Below are 26,156 nucleotides of genomic sequence, written 5' to 3' on the forward strand. Positions count from 1 at the left end.
TGTATCCTCCACACTCGTACGAAACCTGGCAAGAACTGGAGAGCCCAGTGTTTCGCACATGCTGGATTCATTTCCAAAGTCATAACAAGAACCAAAAAGCAATACGTTTTGAACGCCGCTTTTTAACCATTGCATGAAAAACACACATTAGCACAGTTGGCCACATCAAAGCCGGCACTGGGCTTCCAAGAGCAGCTCTCAGGGGAGCCGGGAACAGAAAGGAAGAAAAGCAACGAGGAAGAGCGCTCGGCTTAAAACAAAAGGAAAAGAAGTCGAGGGGTTTCCTGGCCACCGTCAGCGCGAGCCTATGAGCTGTCAGGGGCCCCGGGTTTAAAAAGCAGGGGCTGGAGGTTTGAGGAGACACTCCTTCCCAACGTCGAGGTGTGCTCTGAAGTCTCTGCAGCTCGGGATGTGTTTGCTTTACAGCCGGGCCCCCGGCGTGCTGCTCCTCCTGGCCCACCTCCTCCTGAGCACCAGTCTGGAGCCCGTGGGTAAGGACACAGCGCTCCCATTGTCCGCATCTCTAAAATTAGCACAGGCCGCTGTGTTTTACAAGTCAGAGTGAACTGTAGTGCAGTTTTACACTGCTTTGTGGAAAGTCTGGGAAAGTCGTGTCAGGGCAGGTTAGCGGCGGAGCCTCTTCAGAAGAGTTATTCCTGAGAAGGACAGGTTGTTTATGGCGTGGTGTTTGTTTTGCTAGCTGAATGGGAGCGGGAGCCGGCGTACTGGAACCATCAGGCCAGGCGCACGCTGCAGGCTGCCCTCACGCTGCCACTGCGAGCGCATCGCGCCAAAAACATCGTCCTCTTCCTCGGAGACGGTGAGTTACCAACCCCACCGAACACTGCTGGTCAGTCTGTGAAACTACACGCCTTCAGTGCAATATAGTGCCCTTTCTAAGTGTTCATGGGTTTTTGAGGTCTATATTATATTATATTATATTATATTATAGATACAGCTATAGAAAAAATTAAGAGACCACTTGAAAATTCTCAGTTTCTCTGGATTTATGATTTATACAGTAGTTATATGTTTACGTAAAACATAGTTTTTGTTGAATTCTGTGACCTACTGCTGACATTTCTTCCCAATTTTAAATCAAAAGTGTTGTCATTTAGAGCTTCTTTTTTTTCCCCAAAATGGTCATATTCAAAAAGATGTCATGTTTTATCTTTTTAGGATGCAATACCAATCTTTGAACTTCAGAGGAGTTAAGAAATCAATATTTGGAGGAATAACCCTGATTTTTAATCACAACAAATGAAAGCATTTGTTATTTTGACCAAATATCATTCATTTTCTGCCAAAAAAAAACAAACTCTAAATGCCTTTAAATTTTAAATAATGTTAACTTCAGAGGAGTTAAGAAATCAATATTTGGAGGAATAACCCTGATTTCTTTATTCACAACAAGTGAAAACATTTGTTATTTTGACCAAATATCATTCATTTTCTGCCAAAAAAAAACAAACTCTAAATGCCTTTAAATTTTAAATAATGTTGTGATTTAGAGCTTTTTTTTTTTTTGCATGAAATTATCAAAGTGGTCAAAATAAGATGTCAAATATTGATTTCTTAACTCTTCTGAAGTTAAAACATTGGTATTGTGTTGTCTGATAATGAATATAAACATGTCTGAAAACATCACACGTTTATATTTATTTCTAAGACAGTGCAAAACAAATGTTTTAACTTCAGAGGAGTTAAGAAATCAATATTTGGAGGAATAACCCTGATTTCTTTAATCACAACAAGTGAAAACATTTGTTATTTTAACCAATTGTCATTTTCTACAAAACAACAACAACAACAAGGCTCTAAATGACCATATTTATATTTGAAATTTGGAAGAAATGTTATCAGACCTTTATAGAATAAAACAAATATCAACATTTTACTCAAACCCATACCTAGTAAATCCAGAGAAACTGAAAAAATGGTCTCTGAATTTTTTCCACAGCTGTATATAAATGTGTGTATAATATAAGCATTCATAAGTACTATTTTCTCTTCCTTTGTGAATAAGTTTACTTTTAAAAGCATACTTTTTGGTAATTATTACAGTAATAATATACTGTCAAAGAATATACTTAACTGTGAACAGAACGTAGTGTTTGCTAACACTTAACTGCATTTCAGTTGCAGTTTAACGAACATGTATTACAGTTTAAATGAAATTAGCTGAACTTTAGAGTGCTGTTTATATACTATAGCACATTTAAAATATATTAACTTTAAATTCAATATTGCATTGCACTGGAGTTGAAATTATAATCAAGCATTTTACATGTGCTCAAAATAAGTGTATATTTTAAAGCACATTTTATTCAAACTTGATTGATTTAAAATGTACTAGTTTCCTAAGATTTGAAGTGCACATTAAATAGAATTAAGCACACGTATTTTTCACTAGTGTTTCTAACTAAATGCTATATTTTTTATTACATTTACATCAAAAACATTAGACAATGAGTGTACATCTAAATTTATATTTAAAATTTCCATGCTCTCATTCATCTCATGTATGTTATAAGAAAGTTCAATAAAATAATATAATAAAATAAACTCAATATTTCATGTCTATTTAGCTGTTATTTGGATAATATGCAGTTACTGATCCACCTGTTGGCTTAGTTTTGTGATAATGATCGGTTGACTGTATATTACCCCTCACACACGTGCCTGTTACTTCATAGCCTGTGTTTTCCTGTAGAGCTGATGAGCGGTTTGTGTTCAGGGTCAGGCTGTGATGTTTCTCTGTCCATCTGTCAGGGATGGGAGTGTCGACGGTGTCAGCCGCCCGTATACTGCGAGGTCAGATGGAAGGACAGTCAGGGGAGGAGACGCTTTTGGCCATGGATACATTTCCATACGTCGCCCTGTCAAAGGTCTGGCGCTTCTCTTTAATCCTCCGCAGATAATTCATAGCAATCTTGTTGTGCAATTCTATAAAGGCAGGTTTGGGTTGTCAGACAAATGCCAATGGGATGCGCATGAGTGTTGCATGGAAAAACTGCTGCTTGTCTTCAGATTACATTTTTAATTTTCCATATAGGGATTCTTGCCGAACTGGGTGTGAAAGCCTGAAAAGCAGAGAAATGGCTTTAAAGTCAACACCTATTTACTTTCCTACTACACATCAGTGTCTGTATAATGTTTCATAAAAATATCATTTTAATACAGAATTAATTCATAGAATTAAGGGGGGTCTGACCCCCTACTTGAACGTAAAAGTAAAAAAAAGAAAAGAAAAAAAAAGTGGTTCTTGAAAGTATATATTTATTCTTAATATATATTTGTATATGTCTATATATAGTTTACATTATTATTATTATAGGAAAATATAATGTACAATTTTATTCTAATAAAATACTTATATCTTTTTAGATTAGATTTAGATTATATCTTTCGTATACTATATGTATTGGTTGAGCCAATGTTTCTGCATATAAAAATAAAATAAAATAAAATAATAAAAAATAAAATAAAATAAAATACAAATCACCATCATCATTGGTAAATCATAATTATTACATGAAAAATTATGAGATATTAAGTCCTAATTATGTGATGAAAACAAAATGATGGGATAAAAAGTCATAATTATGAAATTAAAAAAAAGAAAAGAAAAAAAAAGTGGTTCTTGAAAGTATATATTTATTCTTAATATATATTTGTATATGTCTATATATAGTTTACATTATTATTATTATTATTATTATAGAAAAATATAATGTACAATTTTATTCTAATAAAATACTTAGGATTATATCTTTCGTATACTATATGTATTGGTTGAGCCAATGTTTCTGCATATAAAAATAAAATAAAATAAAATAATAAAAAATAAAATAAAATAAAATACAAATCACCATCATCATTGGTAAATCATAATTATTACATGAAAAATTATGAGATATTAAGTCCTAATTATGTGATGAAAACAAAATGATGGGATAAAAAGTCATAATTATGAAATAAAAACTAAAAAGAAAAATCATAACTTTTACTTTTTTATGTGACAATTTTAATTTTTTTGTCATTATTATTAGTTTTTATGCCAATTGTTCTTATTACATACATTTAGAATTTTTATGTGATAATTATGACTCTCGTACTTTTGACTTGTTATCATTTATTTTTTCTCATAATTTCTACTTTTAAGTCATATTATGACTCATATTTTGACTGTTAACTTTCAACTTTTTGTCATAATTTGACTTTTTATGTTATAATTTTATCATAATTTTTACTTTTTGTCACAATTACAACTCTCGTTCTTTTGACTGTTGTCATCATTTTTTTTTTTTTTTATCATAGTTTCTACTTTTTATGTCATAATTATGACTCTCATACTTTTAACTTTTTGTCATAATTTGACTTGTATTGTATTGTATTGACTTGAATTGTATTTTTTTTTTTTATAATTTCTACTTCTTATGCCATAATTACAACTTAGTACCTCATAATTTAGATTTGTATGTCAATTATAATTAACCAAAGCATGACGTTCTTTTCTTCTGTGGCAGAAATGGGCTTTCATACTGTTTTGATAGCACCACAGGCACAGTTTAAGATATGAAAAGTTATCAGTTGACTGCAGATTATGCATTCCTGATAAATTTAGATAGCACTGCAACCTCTGATCCTGGAGAACATGAGGACGAGGGAAAGCTGATTACAGATGTGAAGTATCACTACATGAATACAGGTCAGATTAGGGTCTAATGAAAGCTATGTTTTGAACAACAGAGCTATCAGTATTTGATGTACCGAGTTGATGTGTTTCCAAACAGACGTACAGTGTTGACAGGCAGGTGGCGGACAGTGCTAGCACAGCTACGGCGTACCACTGCGGTGTGAAGGCTAACGCCAAGACGGTGGGTTTGAGCGCTAAAGCAGTGGCCTATGCGTGCAACACCACATTTGGCAACGAGGTTTTCTCAGTGTTACACCGCGCCAAAGCACAAGGTATTTTCCATTTAGACTCATTATCACACTTACAGGCATGCAGCCAATGTTTTTTTCTGTTGCTGTTGTTCTTCTTAAAGGGACAGTTCACTAAAAAAAATGGAAATTCTGTCATCATTTACTCAAACCTGAGTTTGTTTCTTCTGTTGAGCACAAAAGACAATATTCTGAAGAATGTTCAATTTCTGTGACCATGCAGGATAAATGTGATGACGCATGTTTGTGTGTGCATATATCCAGGAAAGTCCGTTGGCATCGTGACCACCACCAGAGTGCAGCATGCATCGCCCGCTGCCGCGTACGCCCACTCGGTGAGCCGCAGCTGGTACAGCGACGCAGACGTGCCCTCCGATGCCCGCCGGCAGGGCTGCACCGATATCGCCACGCAGCTGGTGACCAACACTGATATTGATGTGAGCCGAAACCCATACAGTTTGATGTCATAAGATCAAAAATACACTAAGTGCAAATAGCCCGCCTTGTTGGCAAGAGGCTATTTACACTAAATCCACCCACCAACGTGTGATTGGGATACTCAACACTACAAAAGACGCTGATGTACTTGTAGCTCCAGTGGCGTAGATGGTAAAGTGTGTGCTGCTGCAGTCTTTTTGACACGATCGACCCGGGTTCGAATCCGTCTTTTGTCGAACATTTTTTTAAATCAAATCTTATCAAATCTCATGTCACATCGGAAAGGCATTTATTGTCAATAAAAACGAAGGAAATAATCAAAAAGTTGAAAATAAAGTATCGGGTAGGGTTAGGGTAGGTGTCCCCAAATGGCATCCATTTAATAATTTGAATTAAAATGATAATTTACACTCAATATGTTATAATTGCATAGTGTTTTATAATGTACTGCAATACTTAGGTGCAGATAATAGCCAATATTTGCAATAAGTAGTATAAATAACAAAAAAATCCTGCTATTTTAACAGTGTAAATAGAATCTATAGCTATTTGCACTTAGGGTTTAAATAGCATCGAATTGCTATTTACACTTAGTATAAATAACCGCTGCCTAAAAAATAACTTTTGAAGTTTTGAGATGCTGCACAACTGCACATACTGTTGAGGGCAATTCTACCACAGTTTTTCACATTTATTCTGAGAGTGTACTATTGTATGTACTATATTTAATATACTATATTATATAGTAGTCAACATTTAAAGTGGATAAAAAAAAAGTGCATCAAAGTTGTCCTAAGACAAGAATGCAGTTCGGTTTTAGGTTTTAGGACGACTTTGATGAAAGGTTTTGATCCACTTCAAATGTGTGTATTAGTCACAGTTTAGTTTGGGAACCAATTCTAACTAACTATTAACTATGACTTTTGCCTCGATAAACTCCTAATTTGCTGCCTATTAATAGTTAGTCAGGTATTATGGGGTGGATTAATGGATCAAAAAAATTTTCATGCAGAATAAGGCATTAATATGTGCCTTATAAATACCAATAAACAGCCAATATGCTAGTAATATGCATTGCTAATAAGCAACTATAGTTAATAGTGAGAAATAAAGTGTTACCTATATATTTGTATGTATATTATGGTGTTTTTGTTGCATTTAGTGTAAATTTACCTGTTCAATTTTGATATTGTCACCCCAGTTGAGATATTTCTATTTATAAAAACATACTGAACTAACTTCAGTGTAGTTTTTGTTGTTAGCTTGTAGCACAGCCAGCTAGTTTTTCAAACCAGTTGCTTGATTGTTGTTTAACTACTTCCTTATGATTCAGCTTAGTAAGCTAAAGGTTCAAAGCAGCTTTTCCACCAATGTAATAACATAAATTAAATACACAATGCACCCTTTTCAGTGACTGTGATGATGCATTTCCACAGTTATTAATAGTAAAGGTTTTTTTTGTATTTTCATTTTTTTTATTGAATTTACAATTACAACACTATACTTTGTGTTTTATGGTACATTTACACAACAATGTTATACTAAAAGTGGAAACGTTTTTGAATAGTTTCATGTACAGACAACAAAAACTGTATTATGCTGTATTATTCATGCCAAGCCAGTAGGTGGCGATACCACTTTGTAAAGAAATACAACGCATCTGAGCACAAACCTATAGACTGAACATGATGCATTTCCACAGTTATTAATATCGTAAATCTAGTAAAGGTTTTTTTTATATTTTCATTTTTTTTATTGAATTTACAATTACAACACTATACTTTGTGTTTTATGGTACATTTACACAACAATGTTATACTAAAAGTGGAAACGTTTTTGAATAGTTTCATGTACAGACAACAAAAACTGTATTATGCTGTATTATTCATGCCAAGCCAGTAGGTGGCGATACCACTTTGTAAAGAAATACAACGCATCTGAGCACAAACCTATAGACTGAACACATAATACGTATGCACGTGACATCACCGTTTTCACAAATTCACATTTTTGTAGTTTATACAGAGACGATAACTATCAATGTCAAAAATAGCACTTCGAAACCCGTTTTTAAAAGTTTGCGTTTTCAGGCATCAAAAACGCTGTTGTTGTGTACATGAATGGCCAAAACATAAAAAGTTATAGAAATGCTATTTGCTACTGGAGCAAATGTGAATGCAAAAAATATATTTATTGTAGTTTCCATTTACCACTTTAAAGGTTTACCCAACAACTTTCGTTCCTAGAACCCAGGACATTTGAAAAGTGTCCTTGGCATCATTTAGATGCCAAACGCATAATTGAAATAATTGAAATTTTGGTCAAGAAACCTGAACATTTTTACATTTTTTAAATGAGAAGTTCACACATTTTAAATACGTCTCCATTTCAGGTAATTCTTGGCGGTGGCCGCATGTACATGACACCCAAGGGTACCCCTGATCCAGAATACCCCTCTTCATCTTCTCGCAAAGGGGATCGCAAAGACAAAAAGAACCTCATTGATGTCTGGTTGAATGCTCGTAAGGTATCTCCAAGAAATCCATTCATTGCGGCACTAATTGTGTTTGTAAACAACCGCTACAGTTTTACGCGATTATCTGTTTTGTTTATTAGGGAAGAAACGCCCAGTATGTCTGGAACAAAGAGCAGCTTAATGCAGTGAATGTTAAAACAACAGACCGCCTGATGGGTAATGCCAGTTTACAAGGTTTCCACATTGACTTACTGACAGTATCTGTCTGCTGATATGACGCTCTCATTCAGGTCTCTTTGAACCCAAGGACATGAAGTTTGAAGTGTTCAGGAATCGCACCCGTGACCCCTCTATTGTGGACATGACAGAGAAAGCCATTCAAATCCTCAGCAAGAATCCCAAAGGGTTTTTTCTCTTTGTGGAAGATGAGTATTTAACATTTACTCTGGTGTTACAGTTTAAAGATATTCTGCCAATAGTGAAACATGCCTTTCTTTGTGCTTTACGAGGTAGAATAGACCATGGACACCATGATGGGGTTGCCAAGCTTGCTCTGACCGAAACCATCATGTTTGACCGTGCAATCCAGAGAGCATCTAAGCTGACCAGTGAACTGGACACTCTCACTGTTGTCACTGCAGATCATTCCCATGTCTTCACTTTTGGTGGAAATACCCCCCGAGGCAACCCTATTTTTGGTATATACTAGCTTACTTTACGCCATGGAATTGAAATAATGACAATGTAATTTCTGTCATCAGAACTCTCTGAAAGTTTTAGCATGGAAATATACATGGCAATGTTAATGTGTTTGGTCTTGGCGGAATAGATCTGCAAGTATTTGCTTCTGCCAATACATCCACAGACAAGCTGCTGTGAGCATGTAAGAAATACTGCTGCTGCACATATAACGTATATATGAAATAACCCCCATATATAACATACATGATCACAGGTGGAGCTGGGGATGTGGAGAGTTTCTGAAGTCAATGCAACTGCCACAGCAAATACTAGCCGAGTATTTGAATATTGAGCAGCAGCTTATTGGCTCATCAGCTGCGCCATATGAATAATGAAGTAGTGTAGATCCTCCCTATATTTCTTTTTTTGTGTGCTTTCAGTCTTCAGTTAACAAACTTACTGCTTAACCTACTAGCTTAGCATAGCGCTAACCGGTTAAGCTCTTTTGATTATCTAGAACAAGACACCGAAAGTCATTAAAAATGTAAAAGAGTAAACAGCTACCATTTTTACTTTGACTAATTTAATCGTATAAAAGAATGTTAAATATGCATTTTGAGCTGACAAACTTGATGTTTCCCTTGCAAGTACACATGTAGTGTACTTCAAACCTTAAAAGTGTGTTTAAAAAAAACTGTACTTGCAGATAATATAATATTAATGAAATAAAAGCCACACTTCAGGATTCTGTTAACACACTTAAGTAAAAATTGGGAGTATACACTATATTGGCAGTACACTAGTATTGCACTGCATGGCCATTGTTTCAGTGCTTTTTTTCCCCAGGTCTGGCACCCAAGAAGGCTGAGGATAATCTTCCATACACTAGTATCTTGTATGCTAATGGACCAGGATATGCTCATGTAAACGGAACAAGAGGAAATGTTTCAGAAGTGGATTATTGTAAGTATTGCCTAAATTAATTTACTACCTGTCTCTTCTATTGTTGTCAAACACTAATACCATATCTTACTTTATTTGTAGTTGATGAAGAGTACATGCAACAAGCGGCTGTTCCTTTAGAATCAGAGACACATGGAGGGGAAGATGTGGCTATCTATGCAAAAGGCCCGATGGCTCATCTCTTTCATGGAGTCAAAGAACAGAATTATGTGGCCCATGCGATGGCTTATGCAGCGTGTCTGGAGCCGTACACTAACTGTCCACTGCGTCTTCATGGCTCAGGAGGCTGTAAAATAACTCTTTCAATGCCTCTTATCTCAATAACCGGCGTGTTTTGGCTTGTCATGAGATGACAGACTCTACTGCACGAGTGATTGAGGCCCCAGGACTCTTTGGGGCTTTTTGGAGATTTATAACCCAAATAGTTTATATTGCAATTTGGTGCTCTGCAGAATTACAATGCTGTGTATATAAATGTAAAGGTTTTTTTCATGGATGTATTTTATAATCGGATATTTTTGTATATATTGCGCAATGGAAGACTCTTTTGCACTGTGACGATAAATTTCAATCATGTGAGACCAATAAACTTTCTAAAAAAAGTAATAGTTGTCAGTGTTATCAGCTTTTGTGATTAAATGTTCTGTGGCCATCAGATATCGAAAGCAATTATATATCCATTACTGTACGAAGTGTTAGAAAACTAGCCGTTAAGTCATGATAAATATCTATCTTATACATTTGATTTAAATACAGTTCCACTGGCTATTTTGCATGCAGGGAATGCATGAACTGATAAACATAGAATGCAATGAAATTTACATTGTTTAAAAGCATCTGCCAAATCCGTACATTTCAATATTGTTGTGTGTTTTTAGACATGGACTGTTAGCAAGGCAGATTAATCAAAATTTTGCACACTATATTTACTTATATTTACAGATGATCTTGTTGATTAACTGAAATGAATTAATCAGGGCTTCTTTTGAACAGACCAGAACAGTGTAAAATAATAGAAAAGTGCAGTATAGTACAGTTCATTTTAGCAAAGAACAGAACAATTCAGTAAAGAACAGTTCAGAACAGAAGCGCGGATGGTTTTGATAACAATTTAGTTCAGTGCAGATCAATTCATTCCAGAACAGTTCAGTGCAAAACAGAACAATTCAGTAAAAAAAAACTGGAGTACAGAGCAGTTAAAAAAAGAGTTTAGTTTAGACTAGTATAGTTCCATTCAGAAGAGCAGTATTCAGTTAAGAAATGTATATTGTACTAAAAAAACAGATCAGTATAAAACACCGTAAAGAAAAGCAAGAAGTTCATTGCAGTTTACAGTACCGGTTGTAATGGTACATTTCAGAACAATTCAGTGAAAAGCAGAACAGTTCAGCACAGAACAGAACCATTCAAAACAAAAAACAGCATGGTACAGAACAGTTCATAACAGAAAAGCACAGGATGGTTTAAATTTGTAGAGTTTAATCATTTAGTTCATTATCAACAGTTCAGAAGAGAACAGAACAGTTTAAAGAGCAGAACAAGAACAGCTTAGACTAGTACACAGTACTCAAGTGAATCATTCAGTTACATGAACAGTTCAGGACAGAACAGATTAGAATAGTTCAGTTCAGAAAGAACAATTCAGTAAAGAATAGTATAACAGTTTAACTCAGTATGGTTCAACTCATTCAGTTCCGTAAAGAACTGTATACTGAAGAAAAGAACAGTTTAGTGAAAAAAAATCAGTTAAGTAACATGCTATAGTAATACAGTATAGTACAGTGCAGAACAGCACAGTTCACTGAGGAACAGTACAATTAAGTAAAGAACAGAACAGTGAAGTGCAGTTCAGCAGAGAACAAACAAGAACTGTATACTGAAGAAAAGAACAGTTTAGTGAAAAAAAATCAGTTAAGTAACATGCTATAGTAATACAGTATAGTACAGTGCAGAACAGCACAGTTCACTGAGGAACAGTACAATTAAGTAAAGAACAGAACAGTGAAGTGCAGTTCAGCAGAGAACAAACAATCCATGAAAGAAGAGAATAGAACAGTTCAGTAATAATAAGTTTAAATCGGTAGAATTTATTCATTCAGTTTGGTGAAGATCAGTTCACTACAGAACAGTTCAGAAAAGTACAGAATAGAACAGTTCAGTAAAGAACAGGAAAAAGCATAGAACTGTTTAGACCAGAAGAGTATTGTACTGTATAGTATATTACTGTAAAGAACAATTCAGTTCAGTAAAAAAAAATTGAACAGTACTAAACAGTTCGGTAAAGAACAGTGTAGTGCAGAGAAGTTCAGTGCAGAACAGCGCAATTCACTGAAGAACAGTACCACTCAGGACAATTCAGTAAGGAACAGCGAGGTGCAGTTCAGCACAGAACAAAACAACCCAGAAAAGAACAGCATGGTGCAGAGCAGTTCAAAAGAGGAAGGCAAAGAATGGTTTAAAATCAGTAGAGTTTAATCGTTCAGTTCAGTGCATATCAATTAATTCGAGAACAGTTCAGAACCAAATAGAACAGTTCAGTAAAGAACAGAATAGTGCACTTGCTGCAGTTCAGTAAATAACAGAACAGAACAATTCAGTAAACAACTGTTCGGAAGAGAAAAGCACAGACAGAGTTTAATAATTCTGTTCAGTGCAGATAAGTTAATTCCTAAACAGAACAGTTCAGTAAAGAACAGAGTAAGCGCAGAACAGTTTAGATCAGTATAGTACTGAACTTAATCATTCACCAGTTAATTCCAGAACATTTCAGAACAGAACAGTGCAAAACAGAGAAATTCAGTAAAAAGGATGGCACAGAACAGTTTAGACCAGTAATACAATGTGCTTCGTTACTAACGGTATATTTCAGTAAACAACAGTTCAGTACGGAACAGTTCAGTAATGAATATAAAAAAGAGCAGTTTAGCGCAGAAAAGCACAATTCACTAAAGAACAGCACAGGTTAGGAAAAGTCACAGAACAGTACAGTAATTCATTCACATCAATATTCATATAATTATATATCCATATCACATCATATGGTCACGAATGATCAGTACGTGATCAAAAGTTCATGTTTCAAAAGAGGGAATAAGAACTACAAATGACCTTTGGTCTGAAAGAAGACTATAAACAGGAGGGCATCAAATAGTTTTACAGAGCTGTCAGTGCTGCTGCAGTCGCTCAAACCATGGCCACACAACAGACCCTTCTGATTATTGGAATATTTGTTTTAGCAGGATTTGATGGATGTTTCTCCGTTATTCCTGGTAAGTGCTATTCCACAGTTCGAAATTATAATTTTTCTCTCCAAACAAATAGAATGAAATAATGTTTCTTTTCTGGAATCAATTTGAAGAGGAGGAGCAGCACCCAAACTTTTGGTATGTTAAGGGTAAAGAGGCTCTTCATACATCGCTCTCCATGAAGCCCAACCTGCACCGTGCTAAAAATCTCATTCTCTTCCTCGGAGATGGTGAGTTAAATAGAAACTAAATAGAATTTTCTAGAATTTCTTGTTTTTGCATTGTTCTGTTTAATAATCTAGTATGTATTGCACAATTTTAGCCACAAATTAGCCTTCTAGACATTTCTAGATTTTGTCAAAATTTATTTGCCATTACAATGAATCTTAAATAAATAAAACTTATGAACTTATGACAGTGTCTGAATTTTGGGTTGCAGTTCTGCAATGTAAAGGTCCGTTTACATCAAGAAAGATAAATATAATGATAAATATAATGGCATCCACACTCACAGACAATAATGTTTGTGCATGCTGCAATTATGTCGTCTGCGACTTTAAATGCTCAAGCTCTTTAAAGTCAGGTGGATTCTGATTGGCTGTCAGTGTTTTCATAGTTTATCTCCTGGAATAAAAATCATACCGAGAGTGATTTCAACCATTGTTTTTATTGTTAACTAAAGCTAAAACTATTAACAATTGTGTTTCATAATTGAAATGAGGCTGTAATAAAATTATTAGATTCATTAAAATCAATTGATTCATTTACACACACACACAAAAGAAAAATTAGACTGTTATAACACTGTTATAAAGGTGACACACTGTTATTACATATTACGCAAGTGACCAAAGTCCTAACAAACATATCACAAAATCTGATAGAAATGACAGTTGACGTTGCATAGTTTGCCTGGTCTTTTACCCAAGATCTCACTAAGGTCACATGGTACAATTTTACATATAACAGTCATAAAGGACAGAAAGAAAAAAAAACCTGCACAGTGGCTTTAGATTAGATAATCAGATTGTTTACTGCAAGATCGCTTAATCAGTTGTACATATTAAAGTTATCAAATGTTATAAAACGTATCAATAGATAAGATAAGAGATAAGAAAGTAGTCTTTTTACCTCAGAATTAGACTTTGTAAATCGCAATTTGTGAGTTTATATCTCACAACTCTGAGAATAGAAATTGGGATTGCGAGAAAAAAAGTCAGAATTGTGAGATATAATCTCGAAAATGTAAGAATAAACTCAAAATTGCGAGTTTATATCTTGCAATTCAGACTTTTGTTTCTTGCAACTGGGAGTTTATCATGAAATCCTGAGAAAAACGTCTGAATTGCGAGATGTAAACTTGCAATTGTTAGAAAAAAAGTCGGAAAGTTGGAAGACAAAAAGTCGCAATTATCCTTTTTATTTTTTATTCAGTGGCGGAAACATGCTTCCATAGCAAACTCAGAATTTATTGATATATTTTTATGAATACAGTATGTCTTGTGTACTTGAGTGCCTTAAAGTTGTGCAACGTGTTCTTTTTGACATACAATAAGGCATGGGAATCAGCACTGTGACCGCAGCAAGAATTATGAAGGGACAGATGGAAGGGAAGACAGGAGAGGAGAGCGTCCTAGCCATGGACACATTCCCTCATCTCGCTCTCTCCAAGGTGAAGAAAACTCACTGGCTAAATTGATTCATAATTGACTGATAGATCCGAATACTCTTAATAACACTGGTGTTTGTTTTTGTCCCTGTGTAGACCTACAACGTCGATCAGCAGATGCCTGACAGCGCAGCAACAGCCACTGCATATCACTGCGGTGTGAAGGCAAACTATGGGACTCTGGGTCTCAGTGCAGCTGCACGCCGCAAAGACTGCAGCTCCGTTAAAGGCAATGAGGTCAAATCAATTCTGCATCAGGCAAAGATGGCAGGTAATGGCAGGGAAGACCAAATACCAGGACAGTTAACCCATTAATGTAGTGATTTTTTTTACTCAGATGTTCAGAGTTAAGCAGATGTTCAGTTCCGAGCTATCTCATAGTTAACCATATGAACATATTGTGCAATTCTTTTGAAATCTGAAATGTATTTTGCATGTAAAGATGATTTCAAAACTGCAGAATTAGGGACTCGGGGATACATATGGAATACACATATATTTAAAGAGAAAAAAAGAAAACGTTTTCTCGACTATTTCTCATTAGAACTTTATGCCTCGCAATTTCGATTGTATTTCTCATCATTGCGACTTTATCATAACTTCAACTTTATTTCACACAATCTGAACCCTTATATGATGTAATTTCATCTTTTTTCACGTAACTGTGAAAATATCTCAAAACAGCAACATTATTTCTTATAACTGAGACTTTATATATTACAACTGCGACTTCATTTCAACTTTTTCGTTATTGGCGCATTCTCACAAACCTCTATTATCTCATAATTTCAACTTTATTTCTTATGATTCTTACAATTGTGACTATTTCTTTACATTTCGCAATGTCACTTTATATCGCAGTTGTGACTATTTCTCATCATTACTCAACTTTATACCTCACAATTGCGACTTTATCACAGTTGCAACTTTGTTTCACGCAATCTGAACCTTATATGTTGTAATTTCATCTTTTTTCACCTAATTGTGAAAATATCTCACAACTGCAACATTATTTCTTGTAATTGAGGCTTTATATATCACAATTGCAACTTCGTATCAACATTTTCCTTATTGACGATTAATGTAAGGCCCTAAACCGGTAAACCTCATTGAAGTATAGATAATCAGTCGCTGACAACAGTCTCGCTTGTGAAATCCCTCTGTTATTTTATTGTAGGTTATTTTAGGTGGCGGAAGGCAGTACATGTTTCCCAATGAAACGGTTGATCCTGAATACTCCACATTTACGGGGAGCCGACAGGACAAAACAAACCTAGTTGATGTGTGGTTAAGAAGCAAAAACGTAAGTCAAACCTCTCAAAAAATATTAAAAATGAAAATTCTGTCATCAATTATTCACCCTCATGAAGTAAAAAAAAAAACGAAATGATAGAACACAAAAGAAGATGTTTAGAAGAATGTCCTGGTTGCTCTTTTCCATACATTGGAATAAGGAATTTTTAGTAGAAATTCAAGTCAATATTTGTGCATATGTTTGCGAATCTCATCCATGCATGTCCATATTCAGTTTGTCACAAGAATCAACCTGTCATGACAGTCGTGACATTTTACACGGTCTGTAATGCGTGACTCGAGCCATCCTTTCCCATTCCCATTCATTCCAATGGCAGATTTGGTTGGTTCACATATTGGCTAACTCCATTTGTGCTCTATGGAAGAATGAAAGTCTTTAGAACAACATGAGGATGAGTACATTTTGGACGAACTACACCTAACAAACACTTTTTTTTTTTCTTTAGAATGCCAAATATGTGTGGAATAAAAAAGATTTTGATGCTGTCAAAGAGGGCAATACTGATTACTTGATGGGTAAGGCCGCCTCCTCCTCCATTTGGAGGGAAAACATCCCGTTATGTTGATCTACATCCTACAGTATAAAATTTCTGTCACCAGTTCTCAACCTTTTTGACTCCAAAGCCCCCCATTGTCCACAACAACATTCAAAGGCTCCATGACTTTTCCAGTAGCTTTAATCCTTTTTAAATTTATTTACTGGAAAAGCATTAAGGATAAGGTTTTTTTTTAAATGTCTACCCAATCAAATATTTGGGTTTTTGAGTTTGGGTAGAAAAATTTAAATTTATCATAAAAATAGCAATATAATTTTACTGTTTTATTAATTTACATGATGACTCTTCCACGTCTTTTAAAATGAGGCTACCTCATGTAGGTTTTTCAAGACTCTGGGAATCCTGGTTCTTTAAAGGAAAAAAAAAACAGTTGTTGAGAGAGGTGAAATAAAATAGGAGTTCTTTTCGTTTTTTTTAGATTGTTTTAGTTGCTTTAGTTTATTTTAATGAATCTTTTTCAAAGATTGCTTGGGTACATTTTATAAGAAAATACCATTTCTACTTTAAAGTGCCCCTATTATGGATTTTTGAAAATTACCGTTCATGCAGTGTGTAACACAGCTCTAAGTGAATGAAAACATCCTGCAAAATTTGAAATCTGAAAGTGCACCGTGTATAAAGTTAATGGGCCTCAATCTAAAACGAGCGCAGATCCGTGCGCACAAATCAACTTACGACAGAGTTCACGTGTGATTCATGAAACATTCGTATGCCGCCAATCTCATCGTACGAATGATTGCACGTTGATAAATGTGGCGGCAGAAAACAATCGTCATTTGAATATCACGCCCTTAAAAACACCCTGGTTTAGAAGCCTCGCCCCTAGAGTTTACGACACGGAGAAACGAAACCTGGCCAAAAAGAGGAAGTAATCTCAAATAATCAAATATTTTAAATTTAATGGTATTCAGAACAGAACGAGAATGAAAAATAAGTAGTTATAAAATTATATATTAAACTATAAAATGAAACACAAACAGCATACATATGCCAATCAAAACTGAAATGGCATTGGGCTCACGAGCCTGTCTCACACCACAAGAATCCAAATGTTTCCATTTTTGCCATATTTGTAACATTTGTTTGCATAACTATTATTCATTACATGCAGCATTGGTTTCGTTTTGTGTGAAAACATGGCGGAAGGCAGTGAAAGGGTTTACAGAGGGAAATATATTAATTAAAATATGAATGTACCTCTGAATTGAACCATCTGTCTTCAGAAACATTTCTGTTTATAAGCGCAGCTGTGTTTTGTTTACGGGAAACAGCTCTATTTCTGCTGTTCCATAAGCGCCACCTGCTGTCTGACAGTCGATATACATCTTCATTCAGCCCATCTGGTGTTTTTGTTCAAACCAATGCAAAAATCAGACCGAAATTTTTTGCACTGTTATACATTTTAATCGGTTGGTTGATGAAAAGCTAATGTGCACTCTAAAAATCTAACCAATTTGTATCTAAGAATCATTAACAGAGCAGATAAAATGCTTATAAGCATTCATCATTTTCACTCATATCTCTTTTCTTAAAAGTGGTTTTAAGTCTGAAATGTGAAGTATCATTTTAAAACTTTGTTAGTACATGCTAGTAGATAACATGTCATGTTGAAGTCACCCGACAAACATTTTTTGTTCATGTAAAATCTGGCCATTGTTGTTAATGTAATGTAATGTAATTAATGTTTCTACTGTTGTTGCATTTATTCCAAACTTAACAACTGTTTTTTTTTTTTTTAATGGGGGTCGTAAAAAAAAAAAAAGAATGCTAAAATAGGGGTCCCCTGGAAAAAAGGTTGCAAACCACTGGTCTATGTCATAAAAACAAGTTATTTTCGATAGTTACTTAAGCACATTTCTTGGTAAACTGGTAATACAAAATATACATATATTTCACATTTGAAGTCAGTTATTCTCAGTGTGGTTTGTTTTTACTGTTGCGCTCAGGGCTTTTTGAGCCAAAGGACACCAGGTACGAGCTGGAACGCGATCCTTCAATGGACCCGTCGTTGACTGAGATGGTGGAAAAAGCCATTAAGATTCTTCGCAAAAACTCGAAAGGATTCTACCTCTTTGTGGAAGATAAGTTGATATCATGTCTTGTTTCCATCGCGTAGCCTATAAGATGTGTTGAGCATACTTATATTTGTGTGTTTTCTTTCCTGTACGTGGGAGAATAGATCACGGCCATCACGCAGGGCAGGCCAAGTACGCTTTGACGGAGGCTGTGGAATTTGACAGGGCCATTGCGCGGGCGGCTGAGCTGACGAGTGAACTCGACACCTTGTCCGTGGTCACTGCTGACCACTCCCATGTGTTTTCCTTCGGTGGCTACTCTTACAGGGGCAATCCTGTGCTAGGTACGCAAACACAAAATTCATCCATGAGCTGCTGAAAACCAAACTTACTCGTATGTCCACACCTTTTGAAATGATATACTGTACATGGCTTGAAGGGATAGTTTACCAAAAAATGACAGTTCTGTCATCATTTACTCAACTTTTTGGCATTTCAAACTTGTAAGACTTTCTTTTGTGGAACACAAAAGAAGACATTTAAAAAAAAATGCCACAGTTTATTTATTTATTAATACAATGAAACTCAATGGCCTGCAATGTTTTGTTGTTTTGAATCCCACTGGCTTTCACTGTATGGGCAAAAACTGTTGAAACATTCTTCAAAATATCTTCTTTTGTGTTCTACAGAAGAAAGCAAGCCATACTGGTTTGGAACAACATGATGGAGAGTAAATGATGACAATAAATAAATAAATAAATAAAATTTAAATGAGCCATTATTTCTGTTTAAGCTCCAAAATATTTGCCCAGTAGAAATACTTTTTTTTTTTTTCTCAGCAAGAACAAATTTGATGGTATTATGGGATTAAGAATGACTTATTTACCTTTTTGTCTTAAGGCGTTTCTTATTCAAAAGCTGAGGATGGCAAGAGCTTTACTAATGCACTTTACGGGAACGGTCCAGGATACCAGATTGCGAATGGAACCCGTCCTGACATGAATGCAACAAGCTCAAGTAAGTTTTATGAGTTTAATTGTTATTCCCCCAGGTGCAGAAGAGCATTTTTAAGTGCATGGCACAAGCTCAATGTTTTGGCAATGCACTCAAGTAAGTTTTATGAGTTTAATTGTTATTCCCCCAGGTGCAGACGAGCATTTTTAAGTGCATGGCACAAGCTCAATGTTTTGGCAATGCAGACGCCCCATCTTGTGGTCATGCGTGTTACTGCAAGAAAATGAAACAAAACTCTTTTCTTTTACATTAAAGCAGCACTATGTAACTTTTGGCGCTCTAGCGGTTAATAAACAGAACTGCACACATCCCGCGGAAGAACATTCTAACCGGAGCTACTTCTCTAAGTTTATGTCTATGGCGATTCACGCAGGTATGTGTTACTCCGCAGCGGTGACCAGGCTACAATAGTCCAAATATAAGTACTTATTATAAGTGTACCGTAGTGATTCGGAATAAGACAAAAACGCGGTTTGGAAGATGAATTCATGATGTACTCGCTCATTATATACATTTTGCAAATGTTGAACACAGAAAAGGTTACATAGTGCTGCTTTAAAGGTATAATTCACCAATAAATAAATAAATAAATAATAAAAATTCTTTCATCAAACTCTATGTCTCTCTCTTCTGTCAAATTGTAAAGCTCGTATTGCTCACAGTGATTTACTACTGGTGACATTTTGCCAATACCTCCCTTCATATATGTACAGTACACAATTATTTACATATAAAAGATCCCTGGAAAAGGTTTTTTTCATGTTCCAACGGTTGTAGTACGTTGCTAGATACAAGACTGACTTACTACAGGTTAGATTTTACCAATATCTCCCTTATGGTATGTACAGTACACAAATATATATTTTTTAAAACTACAGTAATTCACCAAAAGGGTTTTTTTCATGTTCCACAGGTTGTAGTACGTTGTTAGTTACAAGACTGACTTACTTCATGTGAAATTTTGCCAGTATCTCCATTACTGTATGCACCATTCACAATTATACAAAAAATCTGTAAGACCCCAAAAGGGATTTTTCATGTTCCAAAAGTTGTAGTATATAATATTGATGTACTTTATGTACAATAAGGGAGGTATTAGCAAAATGTCACCTATAGTAAGTCAGTCTAGTCACTAGGAATGTACTACAACCTTTGGAACATTAAAAAAAAAACTTTATGTGAATTTTACAGTGAGAAGATATTGGCAAACTTTACAGTGAGGACGATATTGGCAAAATTTCAACTGTAGTAAGTCAGTCTGGTCACTAGTAACATACTAGTAACATACATATTTAATATCACTGTCTTGAGGCAATAAACCAGGTTAAGTGTTTTCTTTAAGGGAAATGTTTAAAGTGCAGTTTCGCGCGTTCCGTGACTTGCGTTCATATCCTCATCTGCCTGTTCATAGTTTCAGTTTATAGTTTCATCTGTTTACAGATCAGTAAGATCTGAGTTTGGTCTTTTAATAGCTGTCATTGCGTTAATGCACTGCGCCGCGTAATGCGTTTTCTTTAACAGATTTCTGAGGGGAATAGTGTGAAACCTTGCGCGTTCGTTCATATTCTACATCTGCTTAACTGTAGTTCGCATAATCATCAATAAAGTGTATTCTGAGATCTGAGGTCTTATCACTCATTACTGTATGAGGGGAACCCCAGTATTACAGCGCAGCGTCACACAAGCCATGATACAAAGTTACAGAAACTAAGCATCCGAAAGCAATATATGTCTTCCTCAGATGTAATGTTAGTTCTGTACTTCAGCGTCGAGTAAAACAGCATTATAATCTCCTTTGTGGTAGAGAAAGCTGCTTACATGCAGGCTACGGGAAAAAGCGAAGATGTTGAATTAAACACACACACAATCAGCTTTTCCACATGTTTATACTGGCCCCGATAATCAAAACATCTACTTAGCGCTTGCTCCATTTCTGCAGATCAGTTTTTGTGAATGGACCGAAATTTGCCTGTCGAATATTATACATCGTATTTTTAAACAGATTAAATATTTTGGAAGTGAATTCTGGAAGGTGAATATGAATTACTGAATTTTTAATTATGAAAATGTGTGTGAAATATTTTGAATCGAAATATTCACAGCTTAAATAAACAACTAGGTTAAATTTCAGGGCCTAAAAATGCAAGCCCTGGAAATACAAGGCATTAAAATGCAAGCACTGTTAATGCAATGCATTATTTTTTCAGTTAGTGCTATTCAACGTTTTTTTTTGTTTCAAAGACATATGGCATTATTTTTCTTCCATACCACACATAAATGCAACCCATATTTTGAGTATTTTTGTACTGAAAAGTTATTTACTGAAATAACAGCATCGTAGCTCTCACTGAAGGTTTTAACGTGCATCTGAACATGAATAAGATTGCCTGCTGAAGTCTTTTCAATTAGAATATAGCAAATTAGTTGTACTTTCATGGTGCTTTTTTTAATTTTGAAAGTCCTTATATAGAAAATGTGTGAAGTGAATTTTCTTTAAACCTCATACTGTACAAGTTTTAAGATTAATTTTATGAACTTTTTTTATTGTATGGTGAATTACTAAATAACTGTATAAAGTAATTTATTAATATGTGACTGTTTTTGTTTTTTTCCAGGCAGTGATGAATATCTTCAGCAGGCTGCTGTACCTCTAGATTCAGAAACTCATGGCTCTGAGGATGTTGCTATTTTCGCCAAAGGCCCAATGGCCCACCTCTTCCACGGAGTCCAAGAGCAAAGCTACATTCCTCATGCTATGGCTTACGCTGCCTGTATTGAGCCCTACACCGACTGCCAGCTAGAAAACTATGGCGTTTGCACTAAGTTCAGCCTCGCGGTGCTGCTGCTGAGCTTGCTCTCCTCACTCACCACCCTTATGTAATGTGACTAAAGTGGGGTGAGGTGCACTTTAAACAGCTTTTCTGTATATTTAAATCACAATACATTTGCAGGTTTTTCGCATTCAGCTGCAACATTTAGACAACTGACGGGCAAGTTGCATAAGTTCTGCACTGGATCGGTGTTTGCAATTAATGTTGGTTGAGATATAATTTAGATCCTCTGTGAGGACATGAATGTTGATTAATAAAATTTGGCAAATCCTAGAAGGTGTACTTGCATTTACATTGTATTCACATTTCTTTAGTGACCCTAAAAATACTGAATAAATGGTAATGTATGTAATAAAATAACCCTCTGTGTAGATTAAATTTATGCTTATAATATTTACTTTCACAATGCTGCACTCTAAAAAATGCTGGGTTAAATACAACCCAGTGCTGGGTAAAATAGATTATGATATATTATAAATATATTGTGGACATTGGGAACAGCGTGATTAACTGGTGACATCTTCAGGTAAAAGAAAATAAGTAATATGAAACATATCAACTGTGCTATTGTTTCAAATGAGTAAATCATGGAAATCACTAAAAGTATTGTGAAATGTGATATTTTTAAAACTGTAATTAAACTATAAACCTTTTTTTGTGTGTCCATTGTACACCATTCTGAAAGATGGCCTGCCTCGTAAGTTCATACGTGAGACATTCAAAGAAATCCTCCAAAGAAAGATTCAAACCACCATATATATACAGTGGGTACGGAAAGTATTCAGACCCCCTTAAATTTTTCACTCTTTGTTATATTGCAGCCATTTGCTAAAATCATTTAAGTTAATTTTTTTTCCTCATTAATGTACACACAGCACCCCATATTGACAGAAAAACACAGAATTGTTGACATCTTTGCAGATTTATTAAAAAAGAAAAACTGAAAAATGCTCAGTATTTAGTAGAAGCACCCATTTGATCTAATACAGCCATGAGTCTTTTTGGGAAAGATGCAACAAGTTATTCACACCTGGATTTGGGGATCCTCCGCCATTCCTCCTTGCAGATCCTCTCCAGTTCTATCCGTACCCAATGTATATATATGATATTTAACCTATTTATTGTAAAAAAATATATATATATTAAATATGATCCATTAATATACTGTTATAACTACAATAAAAAATATAATTGATTAACATAAATATATATTTATACAATAAACATTAATTTATTGGCGTAACCTGAGAGAACTCTGACCCCTGGTGGTGATCTAGACCTCCAGCTTGGGAACATTTCTGAATCAAACCAAATAATCCTGTATCTTCAGACAGTTTCAGGTATAGTCTACATGCCTTACAGCATAAGGGGTCTCTGATGAGCAACTATATTCACAACTGTTCACTATGCTGTCAGTGCAACTGAAATGGTGCTGTGTCGGTGTCTGTGCAACCCTCTCTGAAAACCCTCAGCCCACGTTTCCACTAACTTGAGAGGTGAACAATGTCATAACTGAGTATGTTACTGCACAACCTGCCCACAAACAAGCATTGCTTTAATGGGCAAATGGCCTTCTGGCCTTGAAATTGCTATTATAGGCTGCCCTTGAACAACATAAGGCATATTTATATAACATGCATAGATTTATGTAACATGCATCCAGACATCAAGGTCTGCTGGATTTCTAATGAAAGCCAATATGAATTCTTGTTACCTGAGAAGATCCGGTTTTTGCCTCACTAGGAGACAACAGAGGATTGCAATATTGAGCCAAAGGTCTTAGGGTACGTTTACTCGAGAACATAAGCATTTGCGCCGGTTGAGTTTCGCGTACAGACCACAAAACGTCACAATGATCCCCATTCATACAGATCTGTGAAAGTGACTAAAAACGCTGTATTATTCATGCCAGGCCAGTAGGTGGCGGTCACTTTATATATATAGAATCTATGCCACGAAGAATTAAGGCAGTTTTGAAGGCAAAAGGGGGTCCAACCCGGTACTAGCAAGGTGTACCTAATAAAGTGGCCAGTGAGTGTATATATATATAAGAAAAGTAACTGATCCTTCAAATATTAGATATTAACTATCAAGTTAACTGACAAAAGTTGTTCTCAGGCAATGGAAAACGTAGCTAGTAATGCTAGTTAATGTTTCTACTATTCGTAAACCTTTTGATATGATCTTTTATGAATAGCAAAAAATGTGCAATGAGGAACAGCACGCAAATAAACAACAGAATAAACAACGTGCATGCGAATAATTAATTCTATTTGCAAATTGGAAAATTCCTAAATTCAATTACACGCCCAACAATATTCTTCTTGGATTCATTTATAGTTCAATGTGGCCTCCTGCAATATTTGGTGTACTATCCCTGTAATTATGACTTTTTAGCTTAATTTTTATGTTCTGTTGCTGCACAAATGCAAACATTTACTGTTGTTCGTCGAACTTTCACGGGCGATATCCAGACTGGAGTTTCCTCATAGAGATATCACATCGGGTTTAGTTGAGCACACGGATTCACCAACAGAAAACTGCTTGGTTCAAAAATTTCTGTGTAAGCTGTGCTTCATACATCGCCACACTATTTACAGTAGTCGGCGGACCCTTTTGCCCAAGAAATTTCGCTAATATGGCCACAACTTTCAGAGAAGACGCCATATTTTTACGTGAATGAAAACAAGATGTTGATACAGTGCGCACAATGGTACTACTGTATAACCTAGACCAAGTAACTCCAATGTCCAAAACTGTTTTATGGTGTTTTTGTCTATAGAAAGTTTTCAGCATGTTGTTAAATTACATTAGAATAAGGGTTGCCAGGTTTTCACAACAAAACCCGCCCAATTGCTACTCAAAACTAGCCCAAAACTAGCCAATCACGTTTCGAGGCGGTCCCCCGTTAAAAATTGCGTTCCGAGGGGTAAAATACACGTTTTTTGGTGAGATTCCCCAGTAAAATTCGCATTTCAGGGGCTAAATGTCACGTTATTGGGGTCGCTTCAACCCGCGGACATGAAAAACAAACCGCGGCAACAGTGTTAAAGTAGCCCAATTGACCTATCGGTAAGCCCCGCCCCCCTTAGTTACTGTTGCTCCCTTGGACAAACAAACGGAGCTGCTCACTGTCTTACAATGACAGCTGTCAGTGTGAAAACCTTGTCACACGATGTTCTTGAACAATTTTGGACACAGAAGGACCACCATTCAAGTGGGATATGCCATGGAGGGATATATAAAAGATTTTAAAGTGCCCCTATTATGGATTTTTGAAAATGACCTTTCATGCAGTGTGTAACAGCTCTAAGTGAATGAAAACATCCTGCAAAGTTTTAAATCTGAAAGTGCACTGTGTATAAAGTTATTGTCTCTCAAAAGAAAGAGTCGACTCTGAATCATTTAAACGAGTCATTTTTAAAACGAATCCCAAGCCGTTTCACGTTGATATCAACATGAAACATTAGCATATTGCCCGCCCACTTGTTGCAAGCGCAGACCTGGGAAAACCTGAAAGCTTGGTCTGAATGAAGATGCAAATTCATTCTTTGCCACTAGGTGCCGCTTTTGGAGCGGTAAAAATAGCTGTTTCCCCGGTAACGCTGTACACAAAGCAGCACTGCGCTCACAAACGCTGCTTTATCAGGCATTACAGGCATAATGAAATGAAAATGAGACTTCATTGGGATTAGAGTTGAATGCTTACGGACATTTTGCTCTATTTTGTTCGGGTTCAGGAAATGTAATAAAATAAATTCCATCCTCTCAGGATACCTGAATTCAGTGTTACAAGTACCCCAGACGCATCGTTTTTCCATTTTTGTAGCATAAACACCATCAAACTGATGAAAGCTTCGGATCTTCCAATATTTTTCTGTTAACACAGTAGGAAAAGTGTCAGAGAAAAATAAATAAATACGACATATTTCATTTAAAATTATAGGCCAAGCAAAATATAAACAAAACCGAGTTGAACGTCCTTCAAGGACAGCGCATCCACACT

The 26,156-nt window shown here is 35.6% G+C and overlaps 2 protein-coding genes across 2 annotated transcripts; both read left to right on the forward strand.

Moving 5' to 3' along the window:
* The first annotated feature begins 382 nt into the window (after positions 1 to 382).
* alpi.1 (alkaline phosphatase, intestinal, tandem duplicate 1) lies at positions 383 to 10,081 on the forward strand. The gene is made up of 11 exons (XM_016544095.1): positions 383 to 491; positions 701 to 820; positions 2,773 to 2,888; positions 4,797 to 4,971; positions 5,212 to 5,384; positions 7,778 to 7,912; positions 8,002 to 8,077; positions 8,152 to 8,286; positions 8,368 to 8,559; positions 9,389 to 9,505; positions 9,587 to 10,081. The coding sequence occupies exons 1-11, from the start codon at positions 410 to 412 to the stop codon at positions 9,856 to 9,858; spliced, it is 1,593 nt and encodes a 530-aa protein (XP_016399581.1). The 5' UTR covers positions 383 to 409; the 3' UTR covers positions 9,859 to 10,081.
* Positions 10,082 to 12,679: 2,598 nt separating this feature from the next.
* alpi.2 (alkaline phosphatase, intestinal, tandem duplicate 2) lies at positions 12,680 to 22,506 on the forward strand. Its single transcript, XM_016544054.1, has 10 exons — positions 12,680 to 12,774; positions 12,864 to 12,980; positions 14,307 to 14,422; positions 14,516 to 14,686; positions 15,597 to 15,722; positions 16,180 to 16,249; positions 18,237 to 18,371; positions 18,458 to 18,649; positions 19,206 to 19,322; positions 21,935 to 22,506. Exons 1-10 carry the CDS (start codon positions 12,696 to 12,698, stop codon positions 22,198 to 22,200), a joined length of 1,389 nt encoding a protein of 462 aa, XP_016399540.1. The 5' UTR covers positions 12,680 to 12,695; the 3' UTR covers positions 22,201 to 22,506.
* The last annotated feature ends 3,650 nt before the right edge of the window (positions 22,507 to 26,156 follow it).

The sequence above is a fragment of the Sinocyclocheilus rhinocerous genome, unplaced genomic scaffold (assembly GCF_001515625.1).
Source record: "Sinocyclocheilus rhinocerous isolate Xijiao unplaced genomic scaffold, SAMN03320098_v1.1 scaffold579, whole genome shotgun sequence".
NCBI lineage: Eukaryota > Metazoa > Chordata > Actinopteri > Cypriniformes > Cyprinidae > Sinocyclocheilus > Sinocyclocheilus rhinocerous.

What these genes read in the sequence shown, in the direction of transcription:
- alpi.2 (XM_016544054.1), top strand. Translation starts at nt 12,696, where the DNA reads ATGGCCACACAACAGACCCTTCTGATTATTGGAATATTTGTTTTAGCA. An exon ending in ATGTTTCTCCGTTATTCCTG is followed by an intron (nt 12,775 to 12,863) that starts GTAAGTGCTATT and finishes ATCAATTTGAAG; the next exon opens with AGGAGGAGCAGCACCCAAAC. An exon ending in TGTGGTTAAGAAGCAAAAAC is followed by an intron (nt 15,723 to 16,179) that starts GTAAGTCAAACC and finishes TTTTTTCTTTAG; the next exon opens with AATGCCAAATATGTGTGGAA.
- alpi.1 (XM_016544095.1), top strand. Translation starts at nt 410, where the DNA reads ATGTGTTTGCTTTACAGCCGGGCCCCCGGCGTGCTGCTCCTCCTGGCC. An exon ending in CCGAGGCAACCCTATTTTTG is followed by an intron (nt 8,560 to 9,388) that starts GTATATACTAGC and finishes TTTTTTCCCCAG; the next exon opens with GTCTGGCACCCAAGAAGGCT. An exon ending in TGTTTCAGAAGTGGATTATT is followed by an intron (nt 9,506 to 9,586) that starts GTAAGTATTGCC and finishes CTTTATTTGTAG; the next exon opens with TTGATGAAGAGTACATGCAA.